The sequence below is a fragment of the Cyphomyrmex costatus genome, unplaced genomic scaffold (genome assembly GCF_001594065.2).
Source record: "Cyphomyrmex costatus isolate MS0001 unplaced genomic scaffold, Ccosl1.0 scaffold111, whole genome shotgun sequence".
Lineage (NCBI taxonomy): Eukaryota > Metazoa > Arthropoda > Insecta > Hymenoptera > Formicidae > Cyphomyrmex > Cyphomyrmex costatus.
Window position 1 is genome coordinate 310,317 of NW_017275075.1, and position 25,919 is coordinate 336,235.

Here is a 25,919-nt window from a genome sequence, read left to right on the forward strand (position 1 = left end):
ATAATCATCATATCTTAAGATTGGCGTGTCACGCTTTTTTGAAGCCTCTATTCGTTGAGGCAGTTAAAGTAATCCGAAAATGGTGAATTTTGGTAACAAGGAATTTTCGGGGACGCTCTTTTAAAAACATGGTAAAAATTATAATAATTAAAAAAGACTTATCCAATATGGCGGACGGAAAAGATGCGAAAATCTTAAAGGTTTTCCGATTTCGGCGAAATTTGGATTAAGGGGGCTTACGCGAACGCTGATTTTGATTCCGTGTTCCAAATTTTTAAATTCAATATGGCAGACGGAAATGTTGCGGAAATCAATAAGATTTTCCGAATATGACGAATTTAATAAGACGCAAAGAAATGTAATTATAATTTAAAGCTTAATCGATTATGCTTTGGTGTAAATTTTGTAAGAGAAAATTATATGGCCGTTCAAAAAAAAAAGAATCGCGCGCGTAGCGCTCTGTAAAGTTGGCACCCCTAAATGCGAATATTGGTAATATCATTATTGCATTCGTTTGTCCACTGTTTGTCCACGTTTGTCCATCCGTTATTTTCTTTGGTCCACCCCGCAAAAAAAGGTTATACACAAAAAAAATTTTTATTATATTTTTCGTAATAATGTAAAATAATCACTTGGGGATGTTATAATTTTTTTTTATGCATAACTTTTTTTTGGAGGGTGGACAAATGAAAATAACGGGTGGACAAACGTAGACAAACAGTGGACAAACGAATGCAATAATGATTTTACCAATATTCGCATTTAAGGTGCCAACTTCACAAAGCAGGTCTGTAAAGTTGGAATCTGTAAATGCGAATATTGGTAATATTATTATTACATTCGTTTGTCCACTGTTTGTCCACGTTTGTCCATCCGTTATTTTCACTGGTCCACCCTCCAAAAAAAAGTTATACACAAAAAAAATTGTAACACCCCCAAGTGGTTATTTTACACTATTACGAAAAATATAATAAGCATAGGGTGGACAAACGAAAATAATGGGTGGAAAAACGTGGACAAACAGTGGTCAAACGAATGCAATAATGATTTTACCAATATTCGCATTTAGGGGTGCCAACTTCACAATGCAGCTCTGTGAAGTTGGCACCCCTAAATGCGAATATTGGTAATATCATTATCACATTATCATAAAGATTGTTTGGTGAAATTAGGTTTATTGATGATTTAGGGGGCGTTCGTTACGAATCCGTACTCAAAAATTAAAAGATTGAAATAGCTGATCTAATATGGCGGACGGAAATGTTACGGAAATCCTAAAGATTTTTCAATTTTGATGAAATTTAGTATATTGGTGATTTAGGGGGCGTTTGATACAAATCTTTACTAAAAAATTGAAAGTTTGAAATAGTTGATCCAATATGGCAGACGGAAATGTTACGGAAATTCTTCAGATTCTTCGATTTTGATGAAATTTGGTTACAGGTGGTTTTTGGGGACGTTCGTTACGAATCCGTATTTAAAAATTGAAAGTTCAAAATGGCGTTTCGATTCAGTTTTCTAAAATCAGTTTTCGTTAATCTGGCGGATGGAATATAAGGGGGATTTTGGTTTTAGTATTTTTGAAGTAGAATTTAAATTAGCAAAAAAAGCCCTTCAAAAATATGTACTTGATTTTCCATTTGCTGCTATTTTCCTTTGTGGCTGTGCCAATTTTAGTCTTAAGTCAGCACAGCCACACTGTGGATCGAATCCTTCGACGTAAACGATGAGCAAAAAAATCGGATTCTGGATATTCTTAGAGCAAATAATTCTAGAAACATTTTGAGACCAACATGATCCCGGTAATTGATTGCTTTAATGTACTTTACTCTTGTACGCGAGTCAGCACAGCCACACTGTGGGTCGAATTTTTCGACGTAAACGATGAGCAAAAAAATCGGATTCTGGATATTCTTAGAGCAAATAATTCTAGAAACATTTTGAGACCAAAATGGTCCCGGCAATTGATTGCTTTAATGTACTTTACTCTTGTACGCGACCCAGTACAGTCACACTGTGGATCGAATTATTCGATGTAAACGATGAGCAAAAAGTTCGTTGTGAACATTCTTAGAGCAAATAATTCTAGAAACATTTTGAGACCAAAATGATCCCGGCAATTGATTGCTTTAATGTATTTTACTCTTGTACGCGAACCAGCACAACTACACTGTGGGTCGAATTTTTCGACATAAACGGTGAATAAAAAAATAAACTAAATATTGTTTATCAAAATGGTAGAATTAATGTGGCGATCGAAAACAATAATGAAATTCTAAAGGTTTTCAAATTTCAGGGAAATTTTGTATTAGTAGGAATTAGAGGAGTTGATTTCAAAACAAGTTTCAAAGACACATAATTCATAATATTTAAAAAGAGTAGAATGGACCATCGCGCGCGTAGCGCGCGCAAGGAATGTGCTAGTATAAGAAAAACAATAAACTTTGACGAAATAAATCAATAAATTATAAATGCCTTTAAAAGCTTTCACTTATTACTTCAACAAATTTAATTTAATTTATTATTTTAATAAAATTAAAATAATAAACAGAAAAAAAGTGTTATTTTATATATTGTTTTTTACCTGAATTTTATATATCCCTACTTATACAATTTATCTTAAAAGTGGAATTTTTCGAGAAAGTCGTCCCACAGATATTTCCTCAATAGACAAATCTTTTGGTGATAAGAAAATATCTTCACAAATTTTCGTATGTATAGTATTTTCAATTTTGTATACATAAGAAAATATCTTCAGACATAGTACGTATTTAAAAATTAAAATTATTATGAATAAAAGAATAGCGTCTGTAGAAAATGGAATAAAAAGATCAATTCTACTGAAATATGTCACAATTAATTGTCAAAGTAGCGACTTTCAAACGTTGCTCCTGGATCGTCAATGACGGGGAATGATAGTGCAAAAAGCAAAGAATGCAATCTTTAAAAAGAGCAAAGGTAGTTACGACCAATAAATTCGCAAGACAAATGGTCGAGAAATAGTCGTGTCACGGAGCTGTTCTTCTCACGAGGACACAAGAGAGTATTATACCAATAAAGGCCAACTGCTATCCGGCGATTCGAATTTCGTCGTCGACAAGCGCGAATGAAATTCGCCTGCTTTGAAATTCCAAACCACCGCCTTACGTCGAAAGAGTAGATCCTGACAATCAAAGCAATACGGCAGCGTATACACTCGCGAAAATGGAAACCGAATTTCAACATTTCGGCATTTGCAATCTTTAAGCAGCTTGTCCGATATCGCCTCATTCGTCATGCATGAATGAAATTTGACTATAATTTAGTAGTAAATCTCGTATCTCGTTCCACAAAATCTCAATTTTTTAATAAAAATTAAAGATGTAATTATATCTTTAAGTAATTCATTTAAAAAATGTTTATTTTTGTATAAAAAGTTATTAAAATAATTATATATTTCCCACACTCTATATAAAATTTTTGAAAATTTCAAAAAACTTATAAAACTCATAATAAAGAAAAAAATTAAGAAGATATGAAAAATATGTAATTGAAATTTCAATCCTTATTAATTGCATCCTAACATAATATTCTATATACTCGTAAAATGTATTTTTTAAATTAAAAAATATATTTTTAATTTTTGGCAATTGCATTTCATATTTATTTTAATCTTCCCAAAAAGAGAAAATTCCTCATGCATTTATTTAAGAGATACGTACACACAAAAAATATTATATATATTTGAAGTTTCACATTTAGGAACAATATCGCGCTTGATTATCATGAAATACTTACATATGTAAGAAAACATCTCAATAATGAGTATCAATAATATTATACATTATCAAATAAAAGCTGCATAATTCACGAAAGGACACATATCTCTTACATATTTTATCAGATGTCACAAATTAATTATTAATTAATAAAATGCGATAAGCTCCAATTGATTACTAATCGAGACATACTACAATAATACAGATTTCATTAATGGCGTTATAATATAGATTTCATTAATAGCGATAATGCTTCTATTAATGCAATAACAATTAATAATCAAATGAATATAACTATAAATCACACTCAATTCTAGTTCTCATTCAAATATCAATTAACTATAAAAATTAAAGACAGCATTGTAAAATACTGCTTTTAATTGACGTAATTAAATAATCTTATATTTATACATATAATCCCTTTAGAAATGTTAAATATAATTCTTTCAATATATTTAATAGGCTAAAATTATATTATGCAGAGAATTCCTGTCTAATTTTTAATTTAGTTTAGCAATTAAGTTTTAAAAAAAAAATTTTTTTTTTAAATTTTTTTTTTCTTTTCTTATCAATAATATTGTAATAGTAAAATTATATTAAAAAATATACGTTTATATACTTCGCACTAATTTGAGTCTAATATACATAAAAAGCTAGGATAATAAAACATTATTTTACTTACTTGTTCCACCCAAACGTTTGTCGTCATGATCTGATTCTTCAGGTTCTGAAAAAGAAAACAGAAAAATGGATGAGCGTCGAGTGTAGAAAGCGTTATTCTACTTCGACTGTTTCTGGTTACTCAGAAATAGATTTATTGGTTTTTCGAGACACTAGAATGATACTAGAGAAAGCTCTTGTCGCTCGAAAATCTCAATAAATCATTCCACTGTCAAGTACATTCATTTTCTATATTATAGAAACAATATTTTCGAATGCATTCTCTGAAAGTGTAATCTTGACGACTTTATTGCTAAAATATTAGAAAGATTCATGGAGCATGAAAATTGTGATAAGAACGTCTCGTAGCAATTCCCTTTAAGCTGTACAAGACAATGATTGTTATCTGGCGGCCCTTCGCGCGCTATGGGTCAATAGATTTCCCCGATTTCGCCAATAGAAACGTCAACGAACATTACAAGCAGTTACAGTTCCGTATTGAACCCCGCGCCTCGGTATCAGTAGTACTGGCAAGCCGTAGTCTGCGACCGGCGCCCAGTAGTAATGGAACGCGATAATGCTGACAGCAGGTAAGGCATCGTGGCGATCCACGGTAGTAGTGAGTGTCAGGCTATAGGCAGACGAGCTCTGCTACCAGAAACCGTGGTCGTTGAAGCTGTGTGTTAACGTACATTAATGTTCTGTGTGATAACGGTTATAGTACCACAATCAGTCGCATCATCGTCAATAGTCATCGCAGAGTTTCACGTCGGATATATGCAGATTTCGCTGGCGAGAGAGAAACGTTAGGGCCATAGTTGGGTTACTGCTTACAACGAATTTGGCTTATCGCAGACTAAATATGTCTGGGCTTTTCAAACAAGAAAACAAATACTAAAAAAAATTTTTATTATACACCTTTAATGCCATGAAAATTTGTATATGATGATCAGAAAAGCATTGTACGTATACAGCGTTTTTTAAAATAAATGATACACATCTTAATGACAAATTCTTAAAAATGTATTTTTCTTTAATAAAAAAATCTAAAAATATACTATTTAACAATTTTTTAATTTTTTATATGAAATAAATTTTTCGTATTGAATCTTAATATTATCGTATTAAATCTAAACGTTAATTAAATCTTTTATATTAAAACTGACGTATGCATTTTTGAAATATAAATTCTGTTACATTCATTTAAAATTCTGTGTTTCCCTCTTATGAAAAAATGAAAAAGTTAATTGAAATTAAAATTTAACCTTAATATTTTGGTAATTCTCTAACTTTAATATGTAATCAAATTTTAATAACTAAACATTTTATTTGTAATAATAATTTGAAGGTGATATAAAATAATTAGTCTCGCGATGTGTGCGAGTCGACGAAAACATAAATACTATGTATATGACATATATATGTATATTGTTATCTGAAACAAACATAAATAAATTCTGCAAAAGTTGCAAACGTTGTGGAAGCAGCAGAGCCGAAATAATCGGTGACATTAAATTAAATAAAACGACGACGGTATTATTTTCAGCGCAGCGGGGAGCTTCAAGATTAATCGTGGTGGCAGTTATCGTCGTTCTCTCTACGCCGTGGCGTTTTACGCGACGGTGTTTAAAGTTTGCTACACAAGCGTATCATTAGCAATTATCGCGCCGCGTACAAACTCCAGGCGTATGAGAACGGTACGCTAAACATAACAGTAGTTATAGTTGTGTAATCAAATATATCGGCATCAACAATCGCCCGCTTCTACCGACGCGTGATAGCTAAGTGATAATAACAGGGGCTCGTGAACGTGAGCGCGGTTACGATTTCGTACTCAACTATATTAATGTCCGCATACCAGATACGGGAGGTGCACCCCGAAAGCGCGACAAGTGAATATCGTAACCGCAGAGGTAATTATGGTTACCAAATCGGATATTACGTATCGTTGCTATTACCGGTACCCTGCGTATACAATTATAATTATAATGAGCAGCTTAGCGTATACCATTATCTTAGATGATGCACTGCGATCCGACTGTACACAGCAGGAGCAATAATAATTGCAAAATGTTTATTAAATGTCGTGGGAAAAATAGTTGAATTTATTGCAGACACATATTATTTTTGAGAAATCGCACTGGTAAATTCATAATGTTATTATGAATGATTAATTATACCCAACTTGAGTTATTTCTAAGCATTTCTATAAGTTGCCACACTGTTTCTATCCAATATGTCATTAATTTGAATAAAACGATGAGATTACATAATTTACTCTCAAGAAATTTATTAAATTTAACTCAAAATTTATAATTTACCATAAATGTATGTAATATACGTTAATATGGACGATGCTTAGATTGAAATAGATTTACATTATGTTACATTATGACATATATGGATATTAAACATAAATATAAACATATAAACGTTATCTGACTCATTATCATTTTGTTTCTTTTTAATATTCAATAACGCGGGATTGCAAGCGCGCATGTGTGTTTAATTTTTATTTTAGATATTTTGACAACTAAATTTTTAAGTAATTATTATTAAAACAAATTGTTTTTGTAAATTAAATCATCAAGTTCAATTCTATTATGTATTTATCTACATATAGCGCTGCTTATTTTATTTTCAATGCATTTCCGTAACTCCGAAAAATCTATTGATACTTTTACTATAGAGAAAACATAATTATTTCTTGGAGTACCCTTGTGTAGATTTTACTACTCTATAGTAAAAGAAAAAGGGAAACATCATTTTCCAGCAAACATAAAAGTTTAATAGCGTGGTGCTGACGTGTATAGAATACAATATTTTTTTCTTTAAATCTCCATGGGCCTCTCCTTTTGTAGATGCTTATCGTCGCGAAAAATCATGGTGCGCGTACTTTACCTTTCAAAACGACGACGTTAACATCGCATTTTATGCTGCGCGTAACAATATCGTGAAAGTTACTTTATAAGATTCGAAAGTAATCGAAGCTGACTTTTATCGCGTTGACGGAAAAAATGTTATCCAGACTCATTGCAAGTGACATAAAAATCGATAATTCCAGAAACAATAGATTAGCATCTTGTGTAAAAAAAATTAAAAAGCCGTATTATTCCCGATTTAATCAATGCGACGGTGCGATTAAATATTGAAAATTCATCGAGTGACTCAATTTTCTGGCATTACGACAATACGAGTAAACGTTATTAAATATACAAACGCATCGAAAGCTCTGCAATCAAATACCAATGCGAGTATTACTCATGAGCGTTAATTCATGCGGTAAATCAATTTTATAAACTAAGAATAATATCGTTAGGTAATTGCAGATTTGATTTAAAAGTGCGATAGAAGTGAACTGAATGATTAAAGTCCAAAGCAACTGACTAGAAAAAGATGTTAACGACCGATTAAATTAATGGTAGTGTAAAATGTCCAACAAAATTCAACGTAAATATAATTCAACATGTCATATTGTTCTACGAAAAATCAGAATATATAAAAGAAAAACACGTAACACGTGAAAATAATGACATAAAAATAACCATGCAAAACCAAGAAAAACTTGGTGCTCAATCTTTTACAGCTATCGGTAAGGTATTGTTACTTCGGTGTTCGAATATAAATGAGAATTATGCGCATACCAATAAGAATTTTTATGAGTGTACATAGTTTATCGTCGGTAACACGAATAAATTATGTAATTCTAACACAGACGCAACAGTAAGTATTAAAAAATTTATATCATCGATTCGTCTATTGTTATAACGGTCAAATAAACGCATATTTCTCTTCTACTGTTGGCAGTAAAATATTTTTATTAAATGTTTACTCTTTTATGTAAACTCCATTATACGCTGCGTTATTTTTCATGCAAATATGCGAATGTGTGCGCTCGAATAAAGAATAAAATCATACTCGTGTTCTGCATTTTGTTGAACCAGCTGCTTTTGATTAATACCAATGCGAGATTTTGTTATTTCTTATATTATACACTACTTACAATATATATGTACTTGTTATAATTATTTACGCTTTACAGTACACATTATTTAATAATCTTTACTAATACAGATAAAATATTCTGTTTGTTTAGTGAGTAAATAATATTCAAAAAAGCGAAACAAAGCGTTGATAACAATATTCTCAAGACTTATTCAAATTTTCGGATTTTACATGACAATAAAAAGGCTGTTAAACGTTCAGATTTGCAATTCAATTTAGATGTGTAATAATGCAGATGGAAAAAATTTTACGCAAACCAGATTGTAAGTGTTTTTCTTTAAACTTTAAATTCTTCGTGTTAATTCTATATACGCTATAAAGTGCACGTTACTGAGAATTCTATTGCCCAAACTGTCCTAAACTTTGTCAACCCTTAACCTTCGATTTCAACTCGCACGCCTACACAAGTAAATCCGAGCATATGCGTCAGCAGAAACTTTCCAAAATGAAACTTGAAACTTGGCGGGAATAGCTGGAAACGGACATCGTATACCGTGCGGAATCCAAGTGTACAAGAAATCTGTAAGGAAGTTACACGAGTAAGAACGTAACCATGCCCCGTGTTCCCGCCGATTTAATCGCAAAAGAACTTATATCGGCGAAGAAGGATGAAGAGAAAGCTTGGAAGTTGCTCTCTTTGATGAAGCAAAAAATGTATCATATTGAAGCATTGAATGAAGATAGTAAAAATACAGAAATCTTTCCATTACAGAGTTTCGAAGAGTACTTTCGAACAATTTTGCCTTCCTGTTTCTCTTATACAATTCGTTCTTCGATGAAGATAATATGAATTTTACCATCGCGCACGACATGTTATGAAGTAGGACATTAGAAGTTAGAATCGTAGAAGTAACTTCTTGAATGTATAAAGTAACAGCGTTATGTATTTAGTTTTGTAAGTCATTATAGATAGGTAAAAAGTAATAACGCTATTATTTATTTAAATAATTCTTGATTCAGAGCGATACTTTAAGGGGGGACGCTTTTCTAGGAGACAAAAAAAAGAGATACCTACTATTAAAAATTCTTTTTTAAAGAAAACTATTCAAATATTTTGAACTCTTTACACATGGGAGATATGTGTTTCATGAATCATGAATATCTTTGAATTTTTACATCCATATTGGACTCCTTTCGCTGTTACGATTCAACCAATGATGGTCCGCAACGACTTATAGAAGATCTCATTTCTACCCTAATGGATCTGAATTTTAAAAAATCAGTTATTTTTTTTTGTTAAACATTGTTTTTGGTATTAAATCTCTCTACAATACTTCAAAATATGAAAATAAAATGGTGACTTACTGAAGTAAAAATATTGATCTTCAAGTTTTATTGTATTTTGACATTTCGTTATTTTTATACTCTATTTTTAAAACATTTTAAAAGTTTACTATCAAAAAAAATGTTCAACGAAAAAAACAAACTTTGATTTTTTAATTTCAAGTCTATAGAATAAAAATTAGAACTTCCACAAATCACCGCGAATTATGCTTAGTTAAACTATAATAGCGATAAAAAAGTTTAAGACGTAAAAATTAAAAACATTCATGATTCATAAAATATATATGTGTTAAAAGCATTTATATGTAAAAAGTTCAAAACATTTGAGAAGAAACCTTTAAAAAGAAATCCTCTCTTTATCTTATTGAAAAGTTTCATTTTATACACCACAAATCTAGCAAAATATATTTCTATGATGAAATTAATCTATAATAAGAGTTTCATCGAACTTTCGCTCACAGATCAATTCACAAATGATCTGAAGAGATCAAGAGATATAAAAAGAAAGTGAAGATACTCGTTTGTCAAGCTTATATATAAGCCACATATTTCCTTCGTACTTTTTCAACTATTCTAACGCCTTTTCACGTAACCAAGTGAACCACAGAAAAACGCAACTTTCGCAATTGATAGTGTGAAGCTTTGGCAGCACTTAACATCGTTATCCTTCAAGATCGCTTCTACGTGACGAGAATTTACGAGGTTATGGACGGAGGGATGCTCTCCTTTACAGCTCGACGCGAACTATTAGAAGGACAACGTTAGACGTTCACTTATATCTCATTTCCGGTCTGCTAGAGTTTCTATCTCAAAAAAAAAAGATGAAAACCAAAAGAGAGAAGCAGAAGAACTGATAGATGTGAGGAAAGGTGCGAGTACTATCGCGGAATGACGCATGAAAGAACTTTACGAGACACGGAGAGACCAATCTGGAATTTAATATTTTTCTGGAGTTTAATATTTTATAAAGATTTCACTATGCGAGTGTGAATGCTCTCCAGCATTCCGTCTCTCCTGTTATGTGGCAACTGAATATATAGTTTACATTTCTTTGAAAAATTCGCACCGATAAGACTTTCATGCAACTTTCGAGAAATTGCGAAGAAAGTAGTTTACATCACTTTTTAGAAAGATGGACTATACTTTGTTAAAAATAAATAGAGGAAAAGAAAGGAAATTATGTATAATGTTTTTTAAAGCTACTAAACGTCCTTTTGTACTTAAACATACATAAATTTGCTTTCCATTCCTTATTACTTTTATAATTTTAGCGTGCACTATTTAAGCCATTTTGGAAGACAGAATAAACAATACAATACATCTGGTATTGTATTATTATGTTAAATAAAGAATGGAGTTATAAAAAGTACAGCCAACCGTAAACAGTTTATTAAGAACTTTATTGAATATTTGTTAATCAAGTGACATAGTTTCTTTGGCATTTATCGGTGGTGCATTATATCTACAGGCAATTAAAGCGGTTTCTCTCTTTCGAATGGATTAAAACTCGAAATTACGTGATTACGTTCGAAACGTTGAACTGACTCACGTGCGCGAATAAATTTTTGTTAATTCATCGATTAGAGATGCGGATACGCGATAAACGCTCCCGTCACACGGAAATGACTGGTCGGAATTTAGCGCCGGCATTTCCCAAAGTACCACGATAGCCATCTAAATTCTTCAGTCCTGCTAAAGTTCTACTTCCAAAAAGACCGCGCTGGCTCGCGAGCCCAGCATCCAGAAAGAGAGGCAAATCAAGATAAGCGGCGCAGAACCCACGAGTCTTTCCAGCTAATTTAGAAGAGGGGTAAGGGATAAATTATAGTTCAAAGAGGGACTATCTGTGTGGATTTATCGAATGTCCTATTCAGGAATAGCGATGGTCATCGCTGATTGCAAAGCTCTTCTTGTTTATTGCGCGACAGAAACGACGATTACTAAACAATCGAGTGACAATATAATTTCTGAAATGATTTGGATTTTTGGTTAATCTCAGTTAAAGCAATTGGGAAACCAGAGACTGGTTTCAACCACATACCTGATACATACATACCATCCTGAATCAAACGCGGATAATATCGCGTGTGCGCTGTTTGCTTTGTCGTGTAGCACAGATCGCTTCAGTATCGGTTGTTTCTCGGACATCAGCCATCGTAACGATAAAGGGACCAATGGCTATGCCAGTATAACTCGTTTCTTTATTGGCAATCGCCACACGATGACTGGCATAACCGTTACACACGAACACGCCAATTCATATTTCACGCTTCACGTGCCACAAAGAGAATTTGCTTCGTCGTGGTAATCCGGTTTTACGTTGCGCAGTTCGCCCGATTATTAACATCGTTTATCAACTCTACTGGCGTCATTGTATTCGCATTTATCGCGCTGCGCACCTCTTTAATAACCAATACTGTGCGGCGAAAACAGTTTTACGCCTGCCATTTGCCCCAACGATGATGATGTATCGTTCGCATGTATCATCAAACTAACATGGTATGAGCGCGTTGTATCGCTTCTCGTATCTTCAAGGAGGTTTGTGCAGCCAATCCATTTCTTAAATTTCTTAGGACATTGATTTGATGCATTGGTGAAAGTGTTTGGCATTCTTATAACATGTCCATGGATTCAATTCTCTTCAAACTCTCCCTCTCTTCAGCAAATTTTATTTCAATTTTAATTTTTATTATTTCTAAATTTATAAAAGATGATCGAGTGGTAACAATCTTTTCAAAATAATTAATTTATACTATGTGATATTTGAATTGTTACAACATCTAATTCTTTTGAGATTCTCATCCGTTGATTAATTTCGAAAATTTTGTAAAACACGTAAATTAGCGCATAATATATATAAGCCGAAGAAACAAACACGGTAATAAAAAATTTGCTTGTTAGAAAAGCAGATTTTTACCAAGCAAATTTCCAAAGCTTGATAAATAACAGAAATTCAATACGCGGATAATCCTTTATCCTCTATATCATTGCACTGCATTAAACGCGAATGCTTTGTTACACAGCTTATTATTTAATCATCGCGAACCACTCACGCAACTACAATTTAATAACACGGGTTGACCGCGTTATTAAAGTCATAGCTTCAATGTTCATTTATTCATATCCTGCTCGCTGCTGTAAAAACGCAGTCACGCTGGAAGCGGCGTCATTATTCGAAGGATATCGCCCGACCTTCTTTGATGTCCGCTGTATCTCCGTGACCGTTTCCTCGTGGGTGGTGATCTTAAACACGACGGCGGTGGAGAAAATACGCCGTGCGCGCCGAAGATACGTTCCGCGTGTGGGCGGACTACCCTTAATGGTATGGAAATTGGATGTCGGGTGGAAACAGAGTGGTTGAATCGAGCTCCCTCGAGAGACGGAGAAAAGGAGGGATATATTACACCGTCAGAGCATCCCTTTTTTTTTATCCGTAACTCTTTATTTGGCGCGCATCCGTCTAGCCTTCTTCCCCTTCGACTCGCATTTTCGTTTCTATTTCCGATCTCGTCGACTCGCGCGTCGACTCTCCCAATCCTTTCTTGAGATACTTATTGTTTGTTTGGTTACGGAACTGAGGACTACGTATAGATAAGACTATCAGTTCTGTACATTCTCTTTCAAAATTGTATTCGTATTGAAAAGGATTCTATCTAGGACTGCCTATAATAACGTAAGCGCACGCTGAAGGCGAATTTATATTTATTTTCCTTTTTTCACTCTGCACTTTTTTTATCATCATCTTACTGTCCTCCTTCTCTTGTCGAAGTCGAATTTCTCCATTACTTCTTTTTATTTATTCTCGTATTCTACCGTTTCCAATGTTAATTTCGTTACATTCCACAGTATATTATTTCACTTCTTTTTGCTCCTTATATATTAACTCCTTTATTTCGTACAGAATGTAAAATATAGGTATAGGCATACATATATGTATCCGTGTATTTTTCACTTGACGACGCTTCCGGAGTAGCTTTAACGATACCTCGGAGAAATTCAACAAAAGAACAAAGGAATTGTTCTGGGACGCAGGAGGTTGGCGGAATTGGAAAACGAACTTAGGGAGAATACCATTATTCGCGTCTTTTAGTCTTATTTGATTTCAACCTTTAAGACTCCAGAAAATTTCTATCTCCACCGCCACAGTCTTCATTGATAGAAAAAAATGTTAAACGTACCAGCGCTACCGCAAGTAAAAAATAAATGATTATACGGAGCTTTTTAAAATCATAAATCCAATTTACAGGATAGATTGAATAAGACTGACAAATATGAAGGTTTTCTTTCATAAAATTGTTAAAAGAAGTTATTTACAGTAACCTTTTCAGTATTAAAGCTTCGTGATATATTAAATCTTAAATTAAAATTCTGCAAAGATCCTCTCAGAACTGTGATAAATTAGGTGGGTAAGAATGAACTGACATTGTAAGAATTTGCAGGCCTTGAGGTCTACAGAAACGCAGAATGTACTTCAAATTAAATAATATAATCTCAATAAAATTCTGTTTATTTAAAATCATCACATGTTGGCAAGTGCTTTGTTTCATAAACTTCATGAAGAATTGCAGTGGATTAATTCCGACGTGGATATTGTTGAGACTGTTGAGAGAGACTTTAAGTCGCTCCGTATATTGTTAATAAAAAGTAAGTTAAGATACTAATAAACCTTTGAAAGAAAACCTGAACTTAATCGAGAGAAAAAGTCGCAGAAACGAACGGAGAGATGAGAAGAAAGTAAAGAAATGCAACGTTGAAATTATTCACCGCAACATCATAATGCATTTCTACTGATCATCGTTTTAAAACCACGAAGAAAAGTAAGAAATATCCAGATAAATAGACTACTAAAAGAAAAAAGAGAAAAAGTAAAGCGAATCAATTTTAATAATACAAATTATTTACACGAGATTTTTTCGCAGAAACAAATTAATAATTTGTAATAATTAAATTATGATGTATTATACTGAAAAACGCGATATTTTCACGGTATACAATGCTATTAAATATTTTTATTACAGATTCGAGCATTCTTAACTGAGCTTTAGTTAAGTAATCGATATTACGTAGATAATATACGGAGTAGACCATATATATATGTTAGAAACTGTAAACTTTTGAGATGCTTGAATTACTAAAGAGTATACTGTAACTAACTCATACATACTAAATAATTCTCAACATTTTAAGTATTAAAACTGTGAGTAGAAGTTCTGATGTTGCTTCATCATCGAATACAAATTAGATTTGTTTAAAGTTTCAACACACAGAATATACGCGTGTCAGTTAATTGTAAATGTATTATTTAAAACTTCAACCTATCGTTTCTCTATGTAAATAAAGCTGATGTTTTATCGAATTAAATTGCTTAAAATTTTAATGTCAACTAACCTGTTATAGTAACTTACAGTTTATACTCTTTTCCTAATGACCTATTAGAACTGACTTTCTCTAAAATCTTTCCTCGAGGACAGAAGTCGTAAAGAAGTCAAACGCGTAAAGAAACCGTCAGAATAATTAAGAGACGTTAAATCCTGTCTAAGGACGCAGAGGCTTTCTTTTCAACTTTCGGCCGTGATCTTTCTTGAATAAAGATTGGACGCGGCTACCTGCAAATGAGATCTAGAAAAACGGCCGGGTTGTAGTTAACGCGAATACTCTCAACTCGTTTAAACCGTCCGAGTAATGAGTTCCGCGGACACGATAAGATTGTAAAAGCGTGGAAGCAGCGCAGATTTATTTATGTCAAGAACGACGGAATCATCCCTTTGACAAATCGAGCACGGCTTTCGCCGGAACGTAAGAAGAAAAGTCTGTCGTCCGCGTTCTTCTCTGCATTCACCGAGGAGGAGCTATAAGAATTCCTTTTAACGCATAGGGAGGGCGTCGACGTCTAGAAACGAAATCGTGATACGAATCGTAAAGGAAGAACGCAGCGAGACGAAGGAGAAAGAATGTCACTGTCGTTATATCGGGAAACACAGGCAAACGCGCGCGCCTCCATTTCCGGCATTGGCTGGTGTACGTATTATTAGGATTCCTCCTATGTGTCGGAACAGGATATGGCATTTATAATTCTTTTATGCTCAGCGCAGAGTATTACATACTTATTCTTTAGAATTTCAATTTTTGCCTCACCGTTGAATTGCGTTTTATTAAAATCGCGTTTTTCAGTCTTTACAGAATTAATATAATTTAGAAAGAAAAATTGCTTATTATGTCAAATAAATTCTGTAAATAGAAAGAAATAAATGAAAAGAGTAGTCGTGATAAGAATATCCCAATATTCTTCGATCAAGTCAGTCACTTCTAACTTCCCGAGATCTAACTAACCCAAGATTCTGGTTATCTTTTGTGTCGGAACGTAAAAAAACCGCTTGAAGGGCCGAACTGCTAACAGCCTTTCATCTCACAGAAAGAAGTTAAATGACAGTGAATAAGAACGGATGTTATATATCGTTTATGTCAGTCAGGTCATTTTTTATCGATCGTTTATCTACGAAAGCTAAACGATTTTTGAACATCTCGTGACAAGAACTCGTTCATGGGCCTTAAAGAAAAGACGGCCACCTGGTGTCTTTCTGAACTTTCCATTCTCTTCCCGATTCTCCCTTTATCGTTCCTAAACACTCCGCCTCATCTCTTCTCGAATATTCAGGACTTCGAAAGACCAGCCGTCGCCAAAAGTAGCCAGCTGTGTCGTATAATGAATAAAAAACGTTCTATGAAATGTGATAGAGAGAAAAAAAGAGGGATTCTCTAATTTAAATTCTGTTGACGGATGGGATTGTAAAAAAAATTGGTTTTTAAAATTGATTTCGATGCTACTTATAGAATACAATCAAAATGTATATTATTATGTATTATGATATGCTTTCAGCCTTTATATTATATACGTATATTAATATTATTCTTTATTATACTTTATTTAGAATTTAAAATTAAAACTTTGCATTTTTTAATTTAGCCTTCATCTAAATTTTTCTAGATATCTAAAGTGATGCGATATAATAAACTTTTAAAGCTAAAATTTTACAAATCAATACATTCTTTTTTTTATAAATAGACTTGTATGCTGTAAAATATTCTTCTTTAAAAAATGTAATATATATACTCTACGTCAATTGAGTAAAAAATATTAACTTTGTGATATTAAAGCATTCATAAATATAAGTTTAAATAAAAATAACTAAATGTAACTTATATATTGGGGGTACAAACATAATACTAATAAGCTACATTTTAATTATTTAATTACATTATTTTCACACAATTCTGTATAAATGCGGAGTCGACAAGAAATCCGCTTTTTGGATTCAGTTTATTTTTGACGAAATATTCAATAGTTGAAGTAGTAACAGCTGCTGAGCTTCAAACAGGCGTCGAAAAAGCGAATCGAATAAGCGACGCTTTATAACAAAAGGAAGTGCCAAACCGTCACGCCGGTAACAAAGACAAATTAACCAGTGGAAGTAGAAAAGTTTTAATTGCGTTCTGCGACCCCCGATCGACTAAGCCCTTTGATGTCCTCGTTGTCCTTGCAACTGCATAGCTATTTTCTCATCTCTCTTTTATTCTTTATTTTCGAACTGCAATTTAGTCCGATCTTTTCTCTATCACAAACGGATTCTGATCAGTGTCGAACTAAAGTTTCTCATGACATTCTGTCAGAATAAGGCTAATTTTGTAGGAAGGCGTAAATATATAATGATACCATTTGAATTTATATTGTACTATCATCACACAATGACAGATACAAATAAAACATACATATAATAATTACAAAAATGTATTTACTATAAATAAGAAGCAATCGTATCTTTTTTCATTTTCCTTTGTTTTTTTTTTATGCACTTTTACAAGTTTTTAATTCCTGTGATTTATTTATCGTCTTTCGAATATATGGTATATGTACATAAAAATTCTATCTTTATATTTTCTCACTCTTTTTAAAAGAATTTATCAAAACTAAATTGAATTATATATATATAAATAGTATAATTTATTATATTTATATTATATACTAAATATTGTTAAATTATATATCATAGATAATTAAAACGTTTATTGATCTTCTAAAACAAGCCCTCTAAGAATATAAACCTGCTAACAGCGATAATTATACATAAAAAACGTGACAGTAAAATGATACGAGGAACAATTGCGAAACGATAAAAAAACTATGTGGGGAAACATACAAAAAAAATTCATTAAAGACATTCTCAGACATTATTGATCGCAAGAAATTATATAACAAGAAATTATTACAATAACTAATTTTTTTTATTTTCGATTCGAGAAACATTTGTTTTATGCAAAACATTTTTTATGCTTTTCCGGTAAAGTCGTTAATTGCATGTTTTGGTAGCCTCGATTTCATTATCAATCTAGATATAATTTTTATCTCGAAAATGTTGCTTTGTATTGCATAAAATTTTCAGTTAATTTTCTGTTTTTAAAAGAGTCATAACATGATGTGTTCCATAATACTCTTTTGTAATAGATAAACGTAATCAAAATCTAATAATAATATATATGTAAAGTATGAAAATATGAAATTTCGAGAAAAAAATTTTCTTTTTATTTGTACGCCTGCAATAGAATATGTATATTGCAATCCATTTATTATCGAGTTACATTGTTGAATCATTTAATTACATCGTTATTTCACAATTCTGCGTAAACGCAAAGTCGATAAAAGATGCGCTTTGCGAATTTAGTTTATTTTAGACAGAATATTCGATAGTTAAAGTAGTGCTGGCTGTTGAGCTTTTAATAAGCATAAAAAAAAGTGAATTGAACGAAAGAAAAAAAAAAGAAAAATAACTTTTAAATATGTTATTTTTCTTTTTTTTTCTTCCGTTCAATTTACTTTTTTTATGTAGTACTTGTCAATTTCTTGTCGAATTAACCCTCCGGAGTTAATCTCAAAATTTGTAACATATTTACAAACACTAAATCTATAAAACTATTTAATTTATGTGTTAATTAAAAGGTTAATTAATTTCAAGAAACCATATTTTAATAATAACCCAAAATATGATATATGTGCGCGCGCGCACACATATTTAACATAAAGAAAATGGAATTGTTTGACGTTTGTGACAAAGAGACGTATAATTGAGAGGACCAATAGACCTACCGTAAGGTTTAGGGTTATATTAAGCGCTGATTCAAAGGAAGTCGCGGTTAGACACTAAGCTCGATACTTGTGTATGTGGCAGGTAAGATGTGTATTATTGATATAAACGTTCAAGTGAGGCACAGCGGTTAAATAGAATCCGTATATTAGCAACAGCACACAACAGTTCAGTACACTCAGCATGCACTACTTCGCCAACTCCATCGAACTTCTACAAAAGTTCGTCTGCCAAGAGCTCGATGAGAACTGTCGCTTCGGGAATAAGTAAATGGCTTTACGTGATACACATAAATTTTGTATACATGTCAAATCACAAATCAAAATTAAAAAATAAAACCCGAAACTCTGCTAGCTAATTTCCGTCATTTTGTCTCTACAGAAATAACGTTCACCACACGGAAAAAACGGTTTTGTTGAAGTATTTAAAATTTCAGTTGAGTGAGATCTGAAAATAATTTTATTAAATAGAGTCAATAAATAATTATACAGGAATCGCGAGCATAATGAGTAATGTTGTAAAAAAGAATTTGATATTTTAGAAACCATTTTAAGCGTTCTATAATTATTTTAATATTCAATTGAACAAAATTATTTTTACGGGCTTATTAATCAACTTTTTTACTTCAGCAAAACCTTTCCGTGCAGATGAAATCTAACATCAAACATTTTGACATTGAAGCTTAATGAGCTTTTTATAGTAGGTGATTATCTAAGCTTTACGTCTTGAGCCGCAAACAATCAATCAATTATAATCGACTATTCTTCTGATATTCGACTGTGATTGGTCAATTTCTTACAGCCTAAAAGTTTAGATAATGGCTTCTTGTAGGAAATCCATGATACATATTTTACGAACTCTCCACTTACATTATTACGGCGGGAAGAATTATGAATTTAATGCGCTGATCGAACCCACTGAAGGGTCGGATAAATTGGTACTCTAATATAGTCCAATTTCTTTACATTCTCTCTCTACGAAAACTTTTACATTACGAGGTAATTGCACGCGCTGGCGAAACTCTCTGTGATACTCTCTTCACCGAGAGGGACGTCCCGTCATATTCGGGATCACTGCAACGCACCACCGTCAATTCCCATCCTTGAGAATTGTCTGGCGACGCTTGCGGCGAAGTTTCAATCGATCCTGACAGTTTGACTTGCAGACAAACTTGCGCGAGGCGCGGCAAGACGGGGACGATATCCCGGCGCCTTTGGGGAAGCGAGGACGAAGCTTCTCGCTCTCTCGTTCTCGTACCTGCCGCAGTTGAAAATTCAACGGCGTCAAAGTGGTGTCGACTTGAAAGGTGAAAAAGAACGATCGGCGCGCGCGTATCGTTTCGCTCGAGGAAAGCAATTTGCAAGTTGTCATCGCCCGGGACACCGTCCATGGCGCCTTAAGCCGTAATCACACTACAGATTCCCGATTCTGACCTCCGACTCTCGACTCAGAGTCGATCGAATAGAGTGATTTCTATTCTCGAGTCGACAGTCAGAGTCGGCCGCTGCCTTGCTGTGTTTGGTTGAATTACAGTCGGGAATATCAGAGTCGGGAGCCTGTAGTGTGATTACGGCTTTACGAAATCGCAGAGCGATTCGCGCACCGCTTTACATTGTCAGTTATTGCGATCTGTATACTCACGCAGCACGTTCGCTGCACATCCTATTTTTAATCTTCGTACTGCGCATTGCGATACCTTCGTGTACAGACACACATTCTTGCACGCGATCAACTTGCTTTGAATTTTAAGTATCCTGTCGTGTTCTTTTTACATTTATACCGTTGCTTTATCCCGTGCGATTTAATACTTTTATAAATTATTATATTATTGTTATTCTTTATCCTCAACCGAAACGTTTTGATAGTTTATTCCTTTACATTGCGTTTTTCATCCAGTTTTACTTATAAATAATTAAATTACATTGTCAGATACATGTAACGCTAGAAGGAAAAAGAAAGGAAGTGGAAAATCGAAGAATATTTTTAGAAAGAGAAGTCTCGAACCTATTATTAGTCAAATAAAACGTAAAATAATCGCAATCACATTAATCGCTTATAAACCGCTTTACACACGCTGCTTATATTATAATTACATTAATTCCTGCAAATTTAAAATATATTCAGAGTTACTTCGAGCGGAAAATTTAAACTTACATCATTTTGATCGCGTTGAAACTAAAAATATTCACATCGCTTCGTCACTGTCATCGCGAATTAATCCTCGTTAAATCCGTTATTATTATTTGTTTTACCATTTCTACTCATTGTAACGTAAATCCTTACGCAAATACCGACGCTGTGCACGAAGATTATAAGGAAACATTTTTAAAAGAGTTAAACATCGGGAACGCACGGCTTAAGTAAAGCAGCATTCGCCTTTTTGCTGCTTCACGGTAGATGTGTTTTTAGTTTTTACTTACTAAAACGAATCCCTCATGCTAAGCAGATAGTCGGCGCGCTTAACTCCGTAGCGCTTTTCCTTCGTCCGGTTCCTTAAACCATTTAACATTACGACGAAGTTTCAACGCTCTCAAAACTTCGCCATCTTTCAGCGGGAACGATCGATATAAGCGGAGCAGGAAAAGAATTTTTTTTTCAAATTCTCGGCGCACGTACATACTCGTACTATAAGCCGTAATGTGTTGAAATAGTTAAGACTCATTTCTCGTTTTAATGTATCACAAATTATGTTCATAAAATCTTCGAAACATTTTCAATCTCAGTATCTCCGAAAGTATGTTGCATGTACACGCGGAGCTTTCATGCGGAATAGAAAATATACGTCTAATCTATTTCTCCGTGAATTATAATTATTCGGAAGTTGGGGGCGTATCTTACCTGCTACGCACTTTCGAAAATTGCATCTCCGACAATATATGATATTGCTAAAACGTACAGTTTCGCCTTACGTGGACGTAGTTACATATCTTTATGCCCTCTATCCGTAGCGCAAGTTGTAAGCCGTTTAGCATTAAGACGAAGTTTCTAAGTTCCCGAAACTCGCAAATATGTGGCGATATAGTTGTCCCTCTGTAAATAAGAGCGTGCAATATCCGCAGCTAGTCAAAGCACGCTTCAAGCACATGGGCAAAATCCATTTTCGCCAACGGCGAATCCAAAAGAATCGCGAGAGAATAAAGTACGTACAGATATTCCATTACTTACCACTATTTCGACTCGCGATTTTTTGATTTATGACCGGTATGTGCTAGGAGTTTAAAAAATATGAGTTGAATCGAGATTAAAATTAATCTCTACATCAATTCACCGAAAAAAAGAAATATTATGTCAATGGCATTATTTTAACTGAAAATTTAATAATAGTATTAATGCAACAAATAAAATTTTATCGAAACAAGAATATGATGTGTATATGTTAATAGTGAATTAAAATTATTTTCAATTAAAATAACGCCGTTGATATAAAATAATTTTTTTCAGTATAGAAACAAACGTTAACTTAGTTTTTTTTTTTACAAAACCTTGTAATTATTTATATTCAGAATGGTTAATAATACAACTATTATTACTAAAAAAAAAAAAATAAGGAAAAAATAGATTTGGTATTATGTGATTACTTTGACTTTAGATCAATTTATGCTCGAAATTTCGAAATGTAAATCCATCGTAAGCAAAGAGATATCTGTATTATAAAATTGCATTTGATTGTTCAAATTGCTTTCAGAGATGAAATTGGAGCATGTAACAATTGTTAGTTGTTTTTGGAGCACTTAACATTATTTGTAACAATTGTAATCGTATTTTTTTATCTCATTTATATATGTAAATATTTGCAAGCAAGATTATGATTAATATAGAGTGAAACATAAGCAAGATTAATATAGAGTGTAATCGTATGTTATAGCGACATTCGTGTTAACCTGACGTATCATATTTCTCGATTTGTAAAATGTTTAAAAAAAAGAATTGCGATTGGAAACATTAAAACAGTACTCGTTTGTTACGTCGACCTAATCTCGTCGGAGCTGGATAATAATTTCTGATGCTAATATGATGTTTAATATATGAGTAGATCAAGGAGAACTATAAATTCATTCGTACCTATCGACACTAAGAAGATATATAAGTTTGTCAGATTATAGATAAGCCTGCTCTTTATTCCTTCCCCCTCCCTCTCTCTCTCTCTCTCTATCTTTCCCTCTCTCCGCGCTTGGATCCGTAATCCATTTAGCAAGACTAAGTTTCCTAAGTGTTCTACAAACTCATAAATTCTGAGTTGCCTGCCTCTTAAGCACGAAGATGAAGTTCCAATAGGAGCGTAGAATCCTTTCCCGCATCTTTTACCTGCGGCTTTAACAAGCACTTTTAACTCTTTGTAAAAAATTCCTTATCTCTTTATAGAAGAACTGATAATTAAAATGATAATTTTTAAAAGATAATCGACCAGATATTATATTATCGACATGGACAACATGAACACAACATTACTTTATTAAAATAAAGCAATTTTTATTTTTCTCTATATTGTATTATGTAATATAATAGAACACAAAATAAAATAAAATGAAATATTTGCTTCTTGTATAGCTAATATCGTACATGACATATATAATACATTGACATATATTACATATTAATCTCATAAAATAAAAAAACAACACAGCGATGTCGTAACACGTAATATTGATTTCTTAATTAAAGGTATCGCATCTAAAAAACGTTTGTTGATATTTTCATGTCCCTTATCTCCTTATTCGTAAAAAGATAACAGTTAATGAATGAGATATAGCAAAAGAGAAGTGTAATCTCTAAGTTTGTAGAAACCTTAGCGTGTTGCTGAAATCGAAAAAATCGCCGTATCTAAATGCAAAGAAATAAAAACGTATAAGCGCAGACGATTTCAAAATCTGATGAAACACAGACACACACTTGAATCCGATTTCTTGTTGTCGGGAACATGACATGACTACACGAGCTCACACTAGCCCCTCCCCCCCCTCCCCACAAGTTCGTACAAATTCTGGCTGACTGATATTTAAATATCGGAAAACCACTTCCGTCGGTCGCCGCTATTCAATCGGCAATCCGATCAGAACCTACTTTCATTCGGAATTTCCGATATCGTTTCCATCTGTCCGTGAGTACTTCAAATAAATCGCTGGATCGGTTTCGCGGTATCGCGCGTTTAACCAAAAACAACGAAAACGAACCACTCCACGAGCAGGTGATCGACTTCGACGATCGATTCCGGTATGGATTATTGCTTCGTTAATAACAACGTCTGTTATTTTAGTTGACATATCCTTCGTCCCGCAAAGATCTCTACTATTTTCCATATGGCGATATTGAAACTATTCGATCAAAGAAACGGTAACCTGTTTTTGAAAGCCGATAAAACTGAAAAATAGGCTGAGAGATGGATATATATATATACTTTGAATCGACATTTACATGAATCGATACAAAAGAATAAGAAATATAAAAGAATAAAACAAATTGGTATAAAATGTATAGAATGTATGTTGCAAAAAGACATTCTATTTTTATTAAATAGATATATAAAATAATATTTCTTGTCACTACAAACGTTATTGTTGTTAGTTTCTTACATCACTTAAATTTTTCATTTGAATTTAATATAAATCAATTAAAAACATTTTTTACATGTAAGATATTATTAAATATATTGTATAAATTACAAAAGCATGATACTTTTTGTTATAACCGATAAGTAAATCTTATTTTTAAAAATATCTGTTTCATACAAGGACATTTAAAAAAAATCGAGATTTATAATAATTCGTTATAATTTAATTCGTAGCAGCGTTGCATTTTTCGCACTTTCTGTTAAACTTCCGTTGACATGGAAATTAAAACTGGCTAAATGGATAAACGGCAGCTAAATTTTATACGATTCTTAAGTATTCAGCTCACAATTCAACCTTTTTAAAACGTTCCGTGTTTCGCGCATTTTAACAATCATTCGGTGAAATAAAAATCTTTACAGTCATGGGGAATCTTCAAGCGTTCGCAAAATCGTTAAATCCATACAAAGCGAGAATGTTAAAAAAGAATTTCCGATCAACACAACAACAGCATCCAATCCGGAGACTTTTTTTAATCTTCTTACGAGCAATGTATTGGCTGGTCGGAATCCATTCGTCTACCTACAGTACAAATCTCTAAACCTTTTCTAGCACGTTGAAATTGTATACGCGTCGCTACTTTCCGGATTACATCTTCTCTCTGATCGGGCGTTAATCTCGCGAGATGAAATTTTACTCGCCTAGAATTCAATCAAAGCCGATGTCATCACAAACGCCGATACGAAATTCCGCACGTATATTGTGATTAAAAAAAAAAAAAAGGAGAAAGAGAAAATCTTTTTACGAGAATTTCAATATATAAATTTACGCATTGTGCGCATATATATATGTACGCGTACTCATATATAAATGCATATATCTTTCACATACGTAAAAAACAATAAAAATCAAAATATTTCGGTTGTCATCGTACTTCTTTAATTGAATTACGCTAACGCTTTCATTTCTCGTTACGATCTCGCTGCGGCGAATTTCAAAAAACCCTCGTAAAGTGACAAATATTTATGACACGTGCGAATTCGCTAAACTGAATAATTTCCAATTTAATATTATTTCACTTCGTTATTCAAATGATGGCTGAAGGTGCCGATGGTTCGAGGTAATTAAATAACTCAGCTTCTGATTACAATTAACACCTAATATCACGAATCCGGTCGTTTATCGCGTGAAGACGAGCCAAGTAACGACGAGCCGTGATTTCCATACACTACGATGACGTACGAAAGAATGCTTTCGCCGGCCACTAATGAAGATATAAGGGGAAATTAACGAGGAAAATGGCAAAATGAAATGGTCATTACGCTCGTGGTGTGGCAATCAAAAACCACCACTATGGCTAGAAGTATCTCGCCTATCAATTAGTAATTCGTCAAACGGCGCGACGAGAGCAATAATGAGCTTAATGACGAACACCGCAATATCGCGGTTAGTGGTTTGGGTTCATGTCGTTCGTACAGTAAATCTCGACAAAGAAAAAGTGTTTTTTTTTTTTTTTTTCAATATCAAGA

The 25,919-nt window shown here is 33.2% G+C and overlaps 1 protein-coding gene across 1 annotated transcript in view; it reads right to left on the reverse strand.

The window, feature by feature from the left end:
- nAChRalpha1 (nicotinic acetylcholine receptor alpha1) overlaps positions 1-25,919 on the reverse strand; it is an 88,622-nt gene that overhangs the window by 38,176 nt on the left and 24,527 nt on the right. The window contains exon 2 of the mRNA XM_018542980.1: positions 4,441-4,485. Within this exon, the coding sequence (XP_018398482.1) occupies positions 4,441-4,485 (45 nt within the window). The remainder of the gene's footprint in view (positions 1-4,440; positions 4,486-25,919) is intronic.